The sequence below is a fragment of the Pteropus medius genome, unplaced genomic scaffold, assembly GCF_902729225.1.
Source record: "Pteropus medius unplaced genomic scaffold, Ma_sr-lr_union100, whole genome shotgun sequence".
NCBI lineage: Eukaryota > Metazoa > Chordata > Mammalia > Chiroptera > Pteropodidae > Pteropus > Pteropus medius.
In genome coordinates, this window is record NW_024342542.1 from 1,213,147 (window position 1) to 1,227,815 (window position 14,669).

General features: G+C 42.2%; 1 protein-coding gene across 1 annotated transcript; it reads right to left on the reverse strand.

The window, feature by feature from the left end:
* Positions 1 to 11,789: 11,789 nt before the first annotated feature.
* Positions 11,790 to 14,315, reverse strand: NDUFB11 (NADH:ubiquinone oxidoreductase subunit B11). Its single transcript, XM_039866405.1, has 3 exons — positions 13,844 to 14,315; positions 12,207 to 12,337; positions 11,790 to 12,017 (listed from the first exon to the last, which is right to left on the reverse strand). Exons 1-3 carry the CDS (start codon positions 14,048 to 14,050, stop codon positions 11,891 to 11,893), a joined length of 465 nt encoding a protein of 154 aa, XP_039722339.1. The 5' UTR covers positions 14,051 to 14,315; the 3' UTR covers positions 11,790 to 11,890.
* Positions 14,316 to 14,669: the final 354 nt, after the last annotated feature.

Genomic DNA, 14,669 nt, shown 5'->3' on the forward strand with positions numbered 1-14,669 from the left:
ACCAGAAGGAAGGGGTGAAGGTAGATAGGGGTAAAGGGGGGTCAAATATATGGTGATGGAAAGAAATTAGACTTTGGGTGGGGGAACACACAATGCAATATACAGATGATGTAGTATTGAATTGTACATTTGAAACCAATATGATTTTATTAATCAATGTCACCTCAATAATTTTAATTAAAAAAAAATTTCTAGGGCCCAAGTTATTTGAAAGTAACTTGCTTAGTCTTATCTAGATTTCTTCTAAGTCATATTGAGAGGTTTATTGGAGAAAAATGTATGATTCTGGTTCTGCTTCCATCAAAGGTGAACAGGGACAGAGTTACTCTCCCACCTGAAACAACCAAAGAAACATGACAAAATGAATGAAACAACAGATTTTAAGCAGTGAACAGGCAGCAGCCAAGAACTACGAGATGGTAAACAGATGAAGTGAGTACTTATGATCCTTAGCGCCTTGAGAAAGCCATCACTAACCATCAGGGTAATGCAGATCAAAACCACAATACCGTCTTACACCTGTTAGAACAGCTATTATCAAAAAGACAAGAAATAAGTGTTGGCAAGGATATGGAGAAAAGGGAACACTGTTCACTCTTGGTGGGAATGTAAACTAGAACAGCCACTATGGAAAACAGTATGGAGGTTCCTTAAAAAATTAAAAATAGAACTACTATATGTTCCAGCAATCCCACTTCTAGACATCTTCCCAAGGAAATGAAATGAGTACTTAAAGGGAAACCTGCACTCTCATATTTATTGCAGCGTTACTTACAATAGCCAAGACATGGAAACATGTATCTGTCGACAGATTATTAAATAAAGAAATTGTGGTACATATAGACAATGAAATATTATTCAACCTTTAAAAAGGAGATTCTGCCATTTATGACAACATGGATGAACCTAGAGAACACTATGCTAGGTGAAATAAGCCAGACCCACGAGAAAAAATATATGATCTTACTTTTGTGTGGAATGTAAAAAAGTTGAATCCATAGAAGCAGAGAGTAGAATAGTAGTTACCAGGGGTGAGGAAGTGGGGGAAATTAGGAGATGATGGTCGAAGAATACAAAGTTGTAGTTATGTAGGGTGAATAAGTTCTAAAGAGCTAATGTACAGCATAGCGACTATAGCTAATAATTCTGTATTGTATACTGGAAATTTGCTGAGAGGAGATCTCAGGGACTCTTAACACACATTCACACAAAAGGTAACTACATGAGGAGGTATGTTAATTAGCTTGACTGTGGTAATCATTTCACTCTGTATATAACTAGTGGACATTACCAATGGAATATGAAAAAATGTTTATCTTCAGAATATTTTTTCTGTCTATGGTAACTCCAAGAGGGCAAGGACTCTGCCTATCTTGTTCACATCTGTATCTTCAGTGGTTGAAACACATAGCAGGTGATGAAGAGTTTATTTCTCATTCAAGAAATATCTTCCCACAAAGAAAACAGTAAGCCCAGGTGGCTTTACAGTCGAGTTCTATAAAACATTCAAGAACAGATCATTTAATGCTGTATAAACTCTTATAGAAAATAGAAAAAAGAGGGTAAAATCCATAATTCGTTTTGTGAAGATAGTGTATTCATTTCCTAGGGTAACAGAATACCACAAACTGGGTGGCTTAAAACAACAGAAATTTATTGCCTCAGTTCTGGAGGCTGGAAGTCTGAAGTCAAGGTGTCAGCAAAGCCATGCTTCCTCTGGAACCTGTAGGGGAGAATCTTTTCTTGTCTTTTCTTAGCCTCTAGTGGTTTGCCAGCAATCTTTGGTGTTCCTTGCCGTGCAGCTATGTAACTCCAGTCTCTGGCGTTGTCATCACATGGTATTCTTCCTCTGTCTCCTGTCTTCACATGGCTGTCTTCTTAAAAGGACAGCAGTCATATTGGATCAGGGGCCCACCCTACTCCTGTATGATCTCATCCTAACTAATTCCATGTACTATGACACTATTTCCATATAAGGTCACATTCTGAAGTACTGGGTGTTAGGACTTCAACATCTTTTGGGGGCGGTACAACTCAACTCATAACAGATAGCATTGCAAATAACAAAAAAAAAAATTCAGGTTTGTCTCATTCATGAACATAGATGCGAAAATCCTAAATGAAATGTTAACAATATATAAAAAGGATAATATATCATAACAAGCTGAGTCTATCCCTGGAATGCAATATTGGTTTATTATTGGAAAATTTAATAATATAATTTATCATATTTACAAATTAAAAGACAAAACTCGTGATTGCCAAGAAAGACACAGAATAAACATTGACAAATTTTAGCATCCGTTTATAATTTTTTTTAAATTAACAAAATAGGAAGAAATGGGAACTTGTTTCACCTGAAGAGAGTCTCTACCAAAAAAAAAAAAACCTATCATTCTCAATAGGAAATGTTGCAAGTTTCCCTTTAAACCAGGAAAAAGACAAGGGCTCTACTATCAGTATTTCTCTTCATTATTGTATCATAGATTCTGGTTCAGTAAGACCAGAAGAAGAATTAAAAAGTATAAGCATTAGTGGTCCTTGGGTCAGTGATTGTTAGGGGAGTGGATCTGTGAGGCTCACGAGCTTACACTGCATGGTGACAATGTCATGGACTCTTAAAACAGAGCTCCTGGACATTTTAATGCACATCCTGGGGAACCTACTCAGCCTACCTTCTTCTAACAAAATTTAAAACTTCCCAGATACCTACCTGGTCTGAAAACCAGATCATCATCAAGATTATTTCTATGATGGCCTTTCTCTGAGTCAAATCGCAGAACCTAGTAGGACACATGGAGCTCAGATTTACCACAGAGAGTGGGCATGTGTGCACCCTGCACTTTGCTACAGACTTGCTTCATCAAAAGCCACTCCCCACCCACACTGTGTCCCCACTCACCCCCAAGTCCTGAATTAATAGGAGTGTGTCCCAGAGTGTTATTATCCCTATTTCCCCAAATTGTGTTTGGTCTTACACTATGGAATGCTGAGGATTTTCCACAATAATGCTAAGATACATATTATATACTATATGTATTATATGATGTAATATCTCCATTTTATAAATAAGGAAACTGAAGCTCAGAAAGAATAAGGAATTTAACCAAAGTCAGACTATACTGGTGTGAAATAATAGAAAATATACATGTTGGTTTCTGCCCCCCAGTTCCTGATACAGAGCTCCTAAAGTCTTTGTAATTTTCTAAGTGGTAAGAGCACTAGGAGCATTTTTTGTTCTAATATTTAATTTTTGACCCCATCCCTGACACAGAGCTCCTGAAAACCTTGTAAATTCCTAAGTGATAAGAGCACTAGGATCATCTTTTGTTCTAATGAGGTGACTCTTAGTGGGCTCTTGGATGGGGGCTGGTCACCAGAAAGATCAAGTCATGATTGGAAGCTTAGAATTTTCAGCCCCAACCTCACTCCCACCCATCCTCCAGAAAGAGGAGAAGGGCTGGAAATAGAATTAATAATGATCATGGCTACATAAAGAAGCGTCTATAAAATCTCAATAGCACGGGATTCAGAGAGTTCCCAGGTGGGTAAATATATCCACACCGGGAGGGTGACACACTGCAACTCCATGGGGACAGAACTCCTGCACCCAGGACCCTCCCAGACTTCGCCCTATGTATCTCTTCATCCGAATGTTCATCTGTATCCTTTATCATGTCTTTTATATGTTTCCCTGAGTTCTGTGAGCCACTCTAGCAAATTAATTGAACCTGAGGAGGAGGTCGTGGGAACCTCTGATTTGCAGCCAAATTGGACAGAAATTATGGATAACCTAGGAACCTACTACTTGTGATTGGCATTTGAAGTGGGGTGGGAGTAGTCTTGTAGGACTGAGCCCTTAACCTGTGGGATCTGACACTATCTCCAAGTAGATAGTGTCAGAATTGAGTTAAATCGTAGAACACTCAGCTGGTGTCACAGAGAATTGCTTGGTGGGAGGAAACCTCCAGACATTTGATGACCAGAAGTGTCAGAAGTGAAGTGTTCCTTGTGAGAGTAAAGGGGACACATAGGAAGAAGAAGTTCAGTCACCTGGATACTCTTGTTGGACATGGTCCTAGATCATAGGATTAGAGTTAGGCTTATACTGGGCTTTTCCCTATACAGAAGAGGGAAAACTGGGTGCTTTTTCTAACACACTTGTTAAATGATAGAGCTAAGTATTAAATGCAAGTAGGTCTGAATCTAAAGGGTGACTATTACCTAAGGAAAGTCCAATTCCATATCTTCTCGAAGACTCATTCTCACCTGGGGCATGGGGCAGCTCTATTTCCCAGTGTCCTTCAAAATCTCCAAACACCATTCACACAGTGATAGATGCAATCACTGACACTCAAAGAATCCAATTAAGGAGCCAAAGAAACCCCAATCAGTGTCACTTATCACTGGCCCACATAAACACAAGTGCTACAGCCCCTCTCCCAGTGATTGACGGCCACAGATCCTCAATCTGCAGCTTCCCAGGCCTCCAATAACTAATTACCTTGGGACTCAAATCATTGGAGCCACGTCCCTGACAGCACCAGCAGCCAATTACTGACCTTCCAAAACTGCCAATGGCCAAATTATAGGAATTATCAGAGCATGCAGAACAATCCCTTAATTCTTGATTGTCTGGTCTTTTATATGTTTATCATGTCTGAGATTTTACCCTCTTACAAGCTAACAAATTTTATAGACGCTGACAGAAGACATGCGTCTCCTGGAGCAGAGATAGCATGTACATCATGTTGGCACCCCATGTCCTCCAAGTCCCACAGGAGTGACACAGAGGGGCCTTGGTGGATGCTGTACACACAGTAGGTTTACATCATAGCCAAGAAACACTGAGCTTGAGGAATCCAGCCTGCTCTTTGTCCCAGAGAGAGACATCACCTCATCCCTCAAGGTTGCTCACTGTCCACACAACCCTGAGAAATAGCCAAGGTAATGACTGGTCAAGGCTCTGTATCCTTAGCCAGAAAGTAGTCTATGGCCAGGCTGTTATACTGCAACCCACACAAAGTGTTTAGACTGACTTGCAGATGTTTGGTGTCACTGTCAATAATGACAATGGGGCAATACATGGGTCCAAAAGTAAATCCTATCTCCAATGGAGAGACATTGTGTTTCCCAGTCTTCCCCTCATTTACAAACATATAACCCAAAGGGGCACAGTTCATTTCAATTCAGAATTTGTTGTTAAACTTGATTGGGATTACCACTACATTGGTTTGGTTAAGTTCCATGAGTGGTCTCATCCAGGGCTTGTAGCCCAATTGCTAAACATGGCATAATCCGAGGCAACTCAGGTGTCAGAAGGAGATGAATTTGTATTAGATCTAAACAAGGTTGTGCTGCCCCATGTGTTTGTACAGGCATGAGGGAGGTCTGTGTTCATAAGCTGACACTGATGGCATCGAACACAGCGGAATAGTTTACAACCAGCCATATTCACATGAGTTTTTTGGTGTTTGTCATCCCAAGGAAATGATAACTAGAAGCCGTACCTGCTGTTTGACTCCAGGAGACCATGTGATTGTTTTATCATGCTGTAGTGTTCTATCTCATGGACAATGAGCATTAATTGTCTCACCTCTCACCACGCAGGGTCTAAGGTGTTCCTTTCCCAACTACACTCCTTCCACTGCCATGAATTTGGTGTGTTCCATCCCAGTGCCTATAACTTCACTTTTATCCAATCATTCCCTACTTGCACCCAGACCTTAAAGGTCTGGGTGTAAGAGGGCCAAGGGTATTTTTATAGAACTTACAGAGTTTTTGTTACGTCTTCTATCTTGGCCAGTGTGGGCCACTGGAGGGGAACTCAGTGATGCGTGTACTTAATCAAGTGGCCATTGTCATTATGACCTAGGACTGTGTCTATCCAAGAAGAGAATCCTAACCTTAAGCCTAACTCTAATCCTATGATCTAGGACCATGTCCATCCAACAAGAGTATCCAGGTGACTGAACCAGAAAGAAGTTCAAATTCCCTAGATATATTTGGAGCTGAGCTATCACCTAGAGGGTTACCAACTAGTCTGGCCTGGGATGCTATGAGAGAAAGGAAAGATATACATCATGTCCAGGAATGGCAGGTCAGAATCCCAAATTTTCAAAATTGGTCTCTATAACCCACCCCTTTTATCCTGATCATTATCCAGGAAGTGATTCCTTTCTGGGAACAGTCACATTCAGTGACCAAACTGCCTTACTAAGGTGTATGGATCAGAAGGAAGTGAGAGAAGTGGAGTCTGAAATCCTTTTGAGTCCATTTTTGAGGAGGCCGTTCAATGTTCAACAATATTAGATATCCGCTGATGGTAGAAAGCATGAAATGTCTATCAAATACTTTGACTATTGGTCCACTGTTGGGTGCACCATTGTCAGACTGCAAATGGTCTGCATCAGACACTTAGTGTCTTTTACTCTATGTCCTGTCTCTGATGGCGGATATGTTGCCATGTCCAAGAGGCAGTGGCAGTGATCTGGGTAGTGCAGGCTCCATCAGCTACTTAATTCCAGATGGTCTCATCAGAGAGCAGGCCCTTACTATGGGTGTCTACATGGGTCACCCAGATTGACATCAACTACTAACCATCCATTACTGATCTCCAACGGGCCCCCATTATTATCCCCAGAACCACCCCCATCACTCTCACCAGAGACCCTCCATCAGACAACCTCCTCCATCACAGTCTCTCAGACAGACCCTAAAACCTCAAATCAAGTTCCAATTCTCTGCCAACTACTCTTAAGCTGCTTCTGAGAACCACTTCTATTTCTGGTCCCCATCCCCAAGACCACCTTTTCTAAGGGCTGTAAGGCACCGTTTCTGTGCAGCACATTCTAAAGTTGTGATTTTCAAATTTTTTAAAGCATCATAAGCCTTTTTAAAAACAGATATGGTGGGAGCTACACGTGCAATTTGGGTTTCTTCGGTCAGCTAAACAAGGGTCAGTCAAGGACAAGACTCCGCCTTTTCTGCAACCAGTCGCCCCGCCCCCAGCTCAAGTAGACATGCTTATTGGGTGATAAGCGTATCAGTCAAAGCAAGACCCTATTCTCGCGTGCCAAAAGACGAATGGCCCGGATGGCTCAGACGTTCTCACTGGTTGGAAAGGCTATCAATCAAGCCCCTACTTCCGCCCCCTGTGCTGGAAGATGGCCAGGTCCAGACCCCCGGCTCACTGACAGGCGGGCTTGTCAATCAGCCCTTGTTAATCAGCCCTCCACCCTCTTGCTCAGCATGACCAGGACCCCGGGAGCAAGAGCTCTTGATTGGCCACCCGCTGCCCTTTCAGCCGGAGAACCCACCCTCTAAAGGTGTTCAAAACCGCTCTGATGAACAACTGATTAACCCCAGGGTTGTCACTGGCTCACAGATCTGTCACAACTGGCTCCGCCTCTTCCCGGACATCTAAGGGCACAGACACAGGCGGGCCTGCAAAGTCTCTGAGCCCATTCCTGCTTCTCTCTGCAGGTCCTTTTAAGGTGTCGTGTTCCGGTGACCAGTCTCGCCCAGGAAGAGAAGAGAGGTCGTAGGGCAGTATTTGTTTCCTTGACTGTAAGTGCACAGTGGGAAAAGGAGTCTGCACAACCGCATTAGGAAAAACAAAAACCTGGAGGCGGGTCCAAAACACTTTTAAAGATTAAGTCAGAGCTCGGCTACTTTTGTGTTCTCATCTAGCTCTTAGGTATTGGCATTCATTCAGACCGCCCACGTTGAATTTCGGCGTGGGAAATTTTACCCGCGTAGGAGCATGTGTCTGATTTTTTTTAAATATATACATTTAAATTTTAACGAGAAAGTAGTTGTAATTGTGTGAAAAGAAATAACACAGAGGAAAAAATATTAGATCGTAATTCTATCAAAAACATGCCACAAGACCTAAGCAAGAAAACTCGCTGAGCTTCAGTTTCCTTTTTTTAAAATAAAGGTGGCATTAAGCTCTACCTATATGAAAATGCAGGGTGTCCACCTTAAAAATGAACCTTAATACTAAGAAATCCATCATGCCTTTTTAGGAAGAGCACCATATAACAATTCAGTTTATGTTAACCTTCTAGACAAGTTAGACACAGCTGAGTAGCTAAAGAAGCAGAGAAGCCAAGACAGGAAATGCTCTTTCCAGCTCTTTCTATATCACATTAAATGACCATGGATGGGCAGGTTATTTGATTTTCTGTTCAAGTTTGTCTTTCTTTGGTATCAAGGAGCTGTCAGAATTTCTTCTTCTTCTTCTTCTTCTTCTTCTTCTTCTTCTTCTTCTTCTTCTTCTTCTTCTTCTTTTTTAATTCTCACGAGCCTGGAAAAATAAAGTCCTTTGAAAAGCTATTCTGTAAGATTCTGTAATATGGTAATGGTGGTGCTTAATTCGCTTACAATTCTAGTTAAAAAGTTAAAAAATAAACGTAGTAAAAATAACCATAACTAATAATCTGTTACCAGTTACACAACATAAAAATATATACAAACTATGCATCAATAACCTAAATTGTGAGGGGGAGAAGTAAAACTGTAGAGTTTAGGAATGTTATTGAAGTTAAACTTAAAATGGGTATAATTTTAATATACTTTATGTAAGCTTCATGGTAACCACAAGGGAAAAACCTGTAGTAATTACACAAAAGAACAGGATAAAGAAGTCAATGCATGCTGATACCAAAAGACATCAAAAACAAAAAAAGACAGCAGGAGAAGAAACAAGAACACTGGATCTACAAAACAACTAGAAAACAATTAACAAAGTGGCAATAGTTAAGTCCTTACCTATCAATAATTACCTTGAACATAGATTAAATTCTCTAATCAAAAGATATAGAATGGCTGAGTGGATAAAAAAAAAAAAGACCCACCAATATGCTGCCTATAACAGACTTACTTTAGATTTAAAGACATATATAGACTGAGGATAAAGTGGTGGAAAAAATATTTCAAGCAAATGGTTTAAAAAAAGGCGTAGATATACTTATATCAGAAAAATAAACTTTAAACTAAAAATGGTAAATTTTATTAATCAAAAGTCTTTTTCAGGGTCAGATCCCAAACCAACCCATCTGAGCTTGATTTTTCAAAATGAGAGCTTCCTCCAAAAAGGCCACTCTGTAGGGTGAGTGGAATTTTCTGGAAAAGGGAGAAAGCTGATTCCAGGTGAAAAAAATGGTGGCCCAGAAGTAAATATGACTTAGCATCTTGTTGGAAGCAGAGGCCATCAAATGTGTGCATAGAATATTTTTCATTTAGATGGAATCTGTTAGGACCTATTAGGACGCAGCATACACATACAAGGCCAAGACACAATAACACAATAACACACACACACACACACACACACACACACTGACACACAGTCCTGCCTCATTTCATATTTAGAGTGTATTTTTCTCCAACCCTTCCTCTCCCTCCCTTCCTCCCTGTCTCCTCTTCCTCCCTCCTCCTCCTTCTCTTCTTCCTTCTTTCTCTTTCATTAAAATAACAACAGAGTTTATTTTTAATTCCTGTTAGCATGGCGCATGTGTCTGATTTTTTAAAATAGATATATTTAATTAAATATATATTTAATTAAAAGAATAACACCCAATGCAGTTTGTGTGTCCTGTGGAGAGGAAAAACTCAACAATAAACAGAAAATGAATAGTGAGGAGGGGTTGGAATTTTAAATAAGGGAGTCCTCTTTGAGAAGTTGACATTTAGCAAAGACTTGAAGGAGATGAGGGAGTTGGAAAGAGAATAAAAAGACAAGGCTACAGCATTTCAGGACACCCAGAGGTCTACCTCTAATTGACACCTCGTGGCATAATTGATGGCTGCTCTTTCCCTAAACTTCAGCTGAGACCCTGGATACTCATTTTGACCCTGACAGAGTTCTCCAGACCCTCCCTACCTTTGAGACTGGCTCCAAGAATCCTGCAGCTTTTCCGACAACTATTAAAGGCCCTAACTGGCCTAAGTAGTTTTTCAAACCTTGTATTCAGGAACCACCACTTTCAATACCAGGCCCCAAATCTCTCAGTGGTGATGGCCAGGGTTCCAAAACCACCTTCCACTCTGGGTACACAATCTGAACATTCCCAAAACGATGATTACCACAATTTCATTTTTTAGGGCACTTATTAAAAAAAAAAAACTTCCATGAATGTTAAGGATTCGTTCACTCCACCAATATTTACAAACACCTAATCTGAGTCAGGGAATGTTATAAGCACTCTCAGATTAATCTTCTCAATATTTTTAGGATTTAGTTAATGCCATTAACCCCAATTGATAGAGAAGGAAAATGGGAACATAAAGTCACACATCTGGTATGCAGGATGTTGTGATTTGAATCCAGGCAGTCTGGTTCTAGAATATATGCCTTAAACCACTGTCTAGCAATCATGGCTCTTGTTTCAAAGTTGTCTCTTCAATTAGACACTTTCTCTAGGTCTTTCTCAAATGTCATCTCAGTGAGACCTTTTCCCTGACCACTCTAGCTAAAATTTACACACACACACACACACACAGTACTCTTTCCTGCTTCATTTTTCTCAACACTTATCACATTATACATTTACCTAGAAATTATCCAACATTGTTATTCTTTACATTTATTATCTGTCTCCTACACAAGAAGTCAGCTCCAAGAGGGCAGGGATTGTTGCCTATTTTATTTACTGCTGTATCCCCTGTGACACAACAGGTGCTCTGTAGATATTTGTTGGATGAATGAATGAGTGAATGAGTGAACAAACCCTTCCAATGATGGCTGATGCCAAACTGCCTTGCCTGGATCCTGGTTGGCCCTGGACTCGCCCCTCTAATTCACATGCAATTGATCTCTGATGTATTGGCTTGTCTTACAAATATTAACATTTACAATTGGAATTATACCAACTCAGATGATTTTCTAATGAGAATGTTTACCCTGGAATGAATTCCGAGCCAATTTAATTCCTTTTGCAATGCCATACAATGGTGCAGTCTATTCACCAGAATGGCTATTATGAAAAAGATGAACAAGCGATGACGAGGATGTGGCATTCACCACAGGGGGAAGTATAGACTGGAAAGTTGGCATGATTTACTAAAGCCAATTACCTGTCTACCCCATGACTTAGCAGTTCCGTTCCTTGGTATATGCCCAAGAGAAATGAGTGCATGTGTCCATCAAAAGGTGTGTATAAGATTATTCACAAAAGAATTATTCTTAATAGCCCCAAACAGAAAACTACCCATATGCCCATCGACACTGGAACAGATGAAGTGTGGTCTATTTATACAATGCAAAAGAATAGAACAATGAGGATGGACAAACTACCAATCATGTAACACAGATCTTTCTCACAAAATCATGCTAAATGAAAGAAGCCAGATGCAAAAATGTATGAATGCACTTACATGAAGTCCCAAACCAGACAAACCTAACCTACATTGTTACAAGTTGGGGGAGTGGTTACCCTTGGGTTGGGGAGGATGGACCTGAAAGCTTTATGAATAGAGAGAGGCCGCCTGAAAGAAGACTGAAGTGCCAGACATGTGAGTGAAGAAGCCATCTTGGATGTTCAACCCAGTTAAGCTGACTTCAGCACCAGCCACCGTCTGACACTAAGAACCACCTAGCTGAGCCCAGTCAACCACAAGACCATGAAAGATAATACTAAATTGTCATTTTAAGCCACTAAGTTTTAGAATGTTTGTTACACAGCAATAGCTAACTAGAACACTCAGAAAAGGCTGCAGTGGCCCTTTTAGGCCTGACACCCCCACTCCCACATCCCCCTCACAACAAAATCAACACTAGCCAGTCAGACTTTCAGTCCCTTTAATTAGGTGCTGTGAGGAGAGGGCAGAATGGCAGACAGGGGGTGGAGAAGGTGGTGCTTCTTGAGCCCCACGAGACAACCAGTTAGTCCTCATCCTCTGTCAGCTGGATCTTGCTGGGGTCAAAGCAGTTGGATTCCATGATGGGGAGGCCATTGGCTTCTCGGTATTTCACAAGCCTCTCAGCTTCCCGGCGGGCCCACTCCTGCATCCTGGAGGCAGCAGCATGGGGGGAGATGTGAGAGAACCTCACTGGACACCAATCCAAACCTTCGCTCCCATTCCTCAACGGGGCAAGACAGGATTCCTGGCAGAATCCCCTTCAACCTCCACCCTTGCCTCTGCCCACACTCATCCCATTCTCTTGGACACCATCCCATTCTCTTGGACACCCCATGTACCTGTAGTCAGGCAGATAAGCCACAAAGGTGGTGCCAAGGACCAAGACGATGGAGAAGCCAAAAAAGAAGACGACCCGCATGTTCCACATGTCCACAACAGGGTCCTTGTCATAGCCATGGGAGTCTGGATTCTGTGGAAGAAGAAGATGTCAATGAGGGTTTCCTGCTGCTCCATGAAGCCTTATGCTGGCCCTGCATAAGCTCACCCCCAATTTCACCGTGGACCAATCTCCCCCTCTCTCCCTAAATTCCTTTCTGTTCTTAGGGCTTGTCAAGCTCCTTACCACCACAGGGCCTTTGCACTCCCTCTGCCTGAAAAGCCTTTCCCTCAGAGCTAGTCATAGCTGGATCTGCCTCCTCATTCAAAGTTTTGGCTTCATCATCACTTCCCTTAGGAGGCATTCCTTAGTCACCTTGTCTATTAAGTTGAACTATAGAAAACTGCGATTTTCATAGGTCAAAATGATTGAATATTGGCAATTTCCTATGGTTCGACCTAATAAAATTACCCTCTACCCTCAAGTCATTTCTCAATCCACTTATCTTGCTTAATGTTCTTTCTAGCATTTATTAGTTTACCAGATCCTCTGTATCACATTATCTTATATGATTGATTATATACTCTATATTACCATTTCCAAGTATTTTACATATTTCCTGTGTTCTCCACTATCAAAAAAGTATAAGAGCTATATCTGATTTCCACACTGCCCCCATAGGGCCCTGGCACACAGCAGGCCTTCAATACATGTTTATAGAATGAATGAATGAATGAATGAATGAACAAGCATCCTATATATCCAAGCCTCTCCACCAGAGGTGAGTATTAAGGAAGTACCTTTTATATACCAGGCCTTTTCACAGACGAATTTCACAATATCCCAGTGAGGTGGAAAGTGTCAATAATAAACACCTTCTGATGCTGAGTACTAAGTGCCAGATACCGTTCTGAACATTTTGACTCACTTAATTACAAGAAGCAGGTGTTGTATTTTATTTTTTAGAAGGTGTCCTAATACTCTCATTTTACAAAGAAACTGAAGCACCAAGTTACTTGCACAAGGTCACACAGGTGAGTTAACTGTCAATGCCTGTATTCCAAACCAGGCGTTCTGATTTGAGTCTCTACTATCAACACAGCACAGAAGACCTCGTAGACCTAAGTTCAAATACCGGTTCTGCCACACATTCAGTCATGAGAACTTGAGCAAGCCACTCAACATCTCTGTGCTTCAATTTCTTCATCTGTACAATGGGTATGCTAATAGCACCTACTTCGAAATAGAGTTGTTTGGGAATAGATGAGTTAATGTATGTAAAGTGTTTAGAACACCGGCAGCGAGCAAGCGTCCTATAAGTGTTTAGTATTACTATTGTTATAGTATATTGCTTCTAAGTGGTTTGAGCACTGCCCACTTCAGGTTTGGCACCTGTCTACAAAATAAGGCCAATCTCGCCTCTGGACCTTAACTGAAGATATCACTGGACAAAGGAGGAAAATAAACTAAGCGAAATTCCCAAATCTCAAGGATTTCACCAGCTGCGCAATCCTCAGCAAACGAACAACGTCCTCCACGGCGCCCCGTCAGCTGGCCCCCGATTGACCCTTCTGGCGTCCCGTTCCGCCTCCCTCTCACCTTCTCATAGAGGTTTTCGTCCTCGGGATCTGGGTCCTCCTGCCAGCGCATATTTGGTTCCGGTGCCCGCTTTCCCACCACAGCGGACGGGGCGATCACAGCTCTGGAGGAGCTGGATTCCCAGCGAACCCGGGCAGCCAGGCGCCCTCGCGTCGCCGCTACTGCCAAAATGCGGCGAGCACACAAACCTAACAGTCCCGCCGCCATAACCGACAATTCTGCAGGCTCTCAGGGGCGGGGACGGAAATGCTACTGGGCGCAGCTGCAGTTAGCCTAAGCGCGATCATTGTCGCTCCGCCCCTGCCGCACTAAAAAGGTCCCGAGTCTTATCGGATTTTGTTTTCAAATGACTGGGATACTGAGCAGCCCTTTTTCTGCCACCACTGTCACAGCCTCAAGAGAGCAACCTTGCTCTAATCCTCTCGATCAGGCTACGTTTGTTCTACCTGAGCGATCAGTTCCTTTCCTTGCTGAGAAGAAAGCGGTGACATTTGGGTGGGTGCAGTTCCCAGCCAATCACACCGAATTTTCTTTGCCTTCTGGGGAAGGGGCGGAGCTTCCGCTTGTCTTTCATCTTTGAAGGAAGCCAAGCTTCTAAAAAGCGGGCCTCGCCGGATTGGCCAATAGCTACTCCTTTTCTCGACTTGCGGTGTTCGCACTGGGAATGGGGAGGTGGCAGATGCTTGCCAATCAGAGTGGGCCAGGGCTGGCCGAGGGAAGACAGCGACCAATAGACGCAGCTAGACCGAGCGCGCTCCCTCAGTAGGTGGATGGTGGTCGAAGCGCCGGTTCCCTGCTCTTGGTCGCCATTTTGTGCTGGTGATTG

What these genes read in the sequence shown, in the direction of transcription:
- NDUFB11 (XM_039866405.1), bottom strand. Translation starts at nt 14,050, where the DNA reads ATGGCGGCGGGACTGTTAGGTTTGTGTGCTCGCCGCATTTTGGCAGTA. An exon ending in ACGAAAACCTCTATGAGAAG is followed by an intron (nt 12,338 to 13,843) that starts GTGAGAGGGAGG and finishes CTTCTTCCACAG; the next exon opens with AATCCAGACTCCCATGGCTA. An exon ending in GCTTATCTGCCTGACTACAG is followed by an intron (nt 12,018 to 12,206) that starts GTACATGGGGTG and finishes TGCTGCCTCCAG; the next exon opens with GATGCAGGAGTGGGCCCGCC.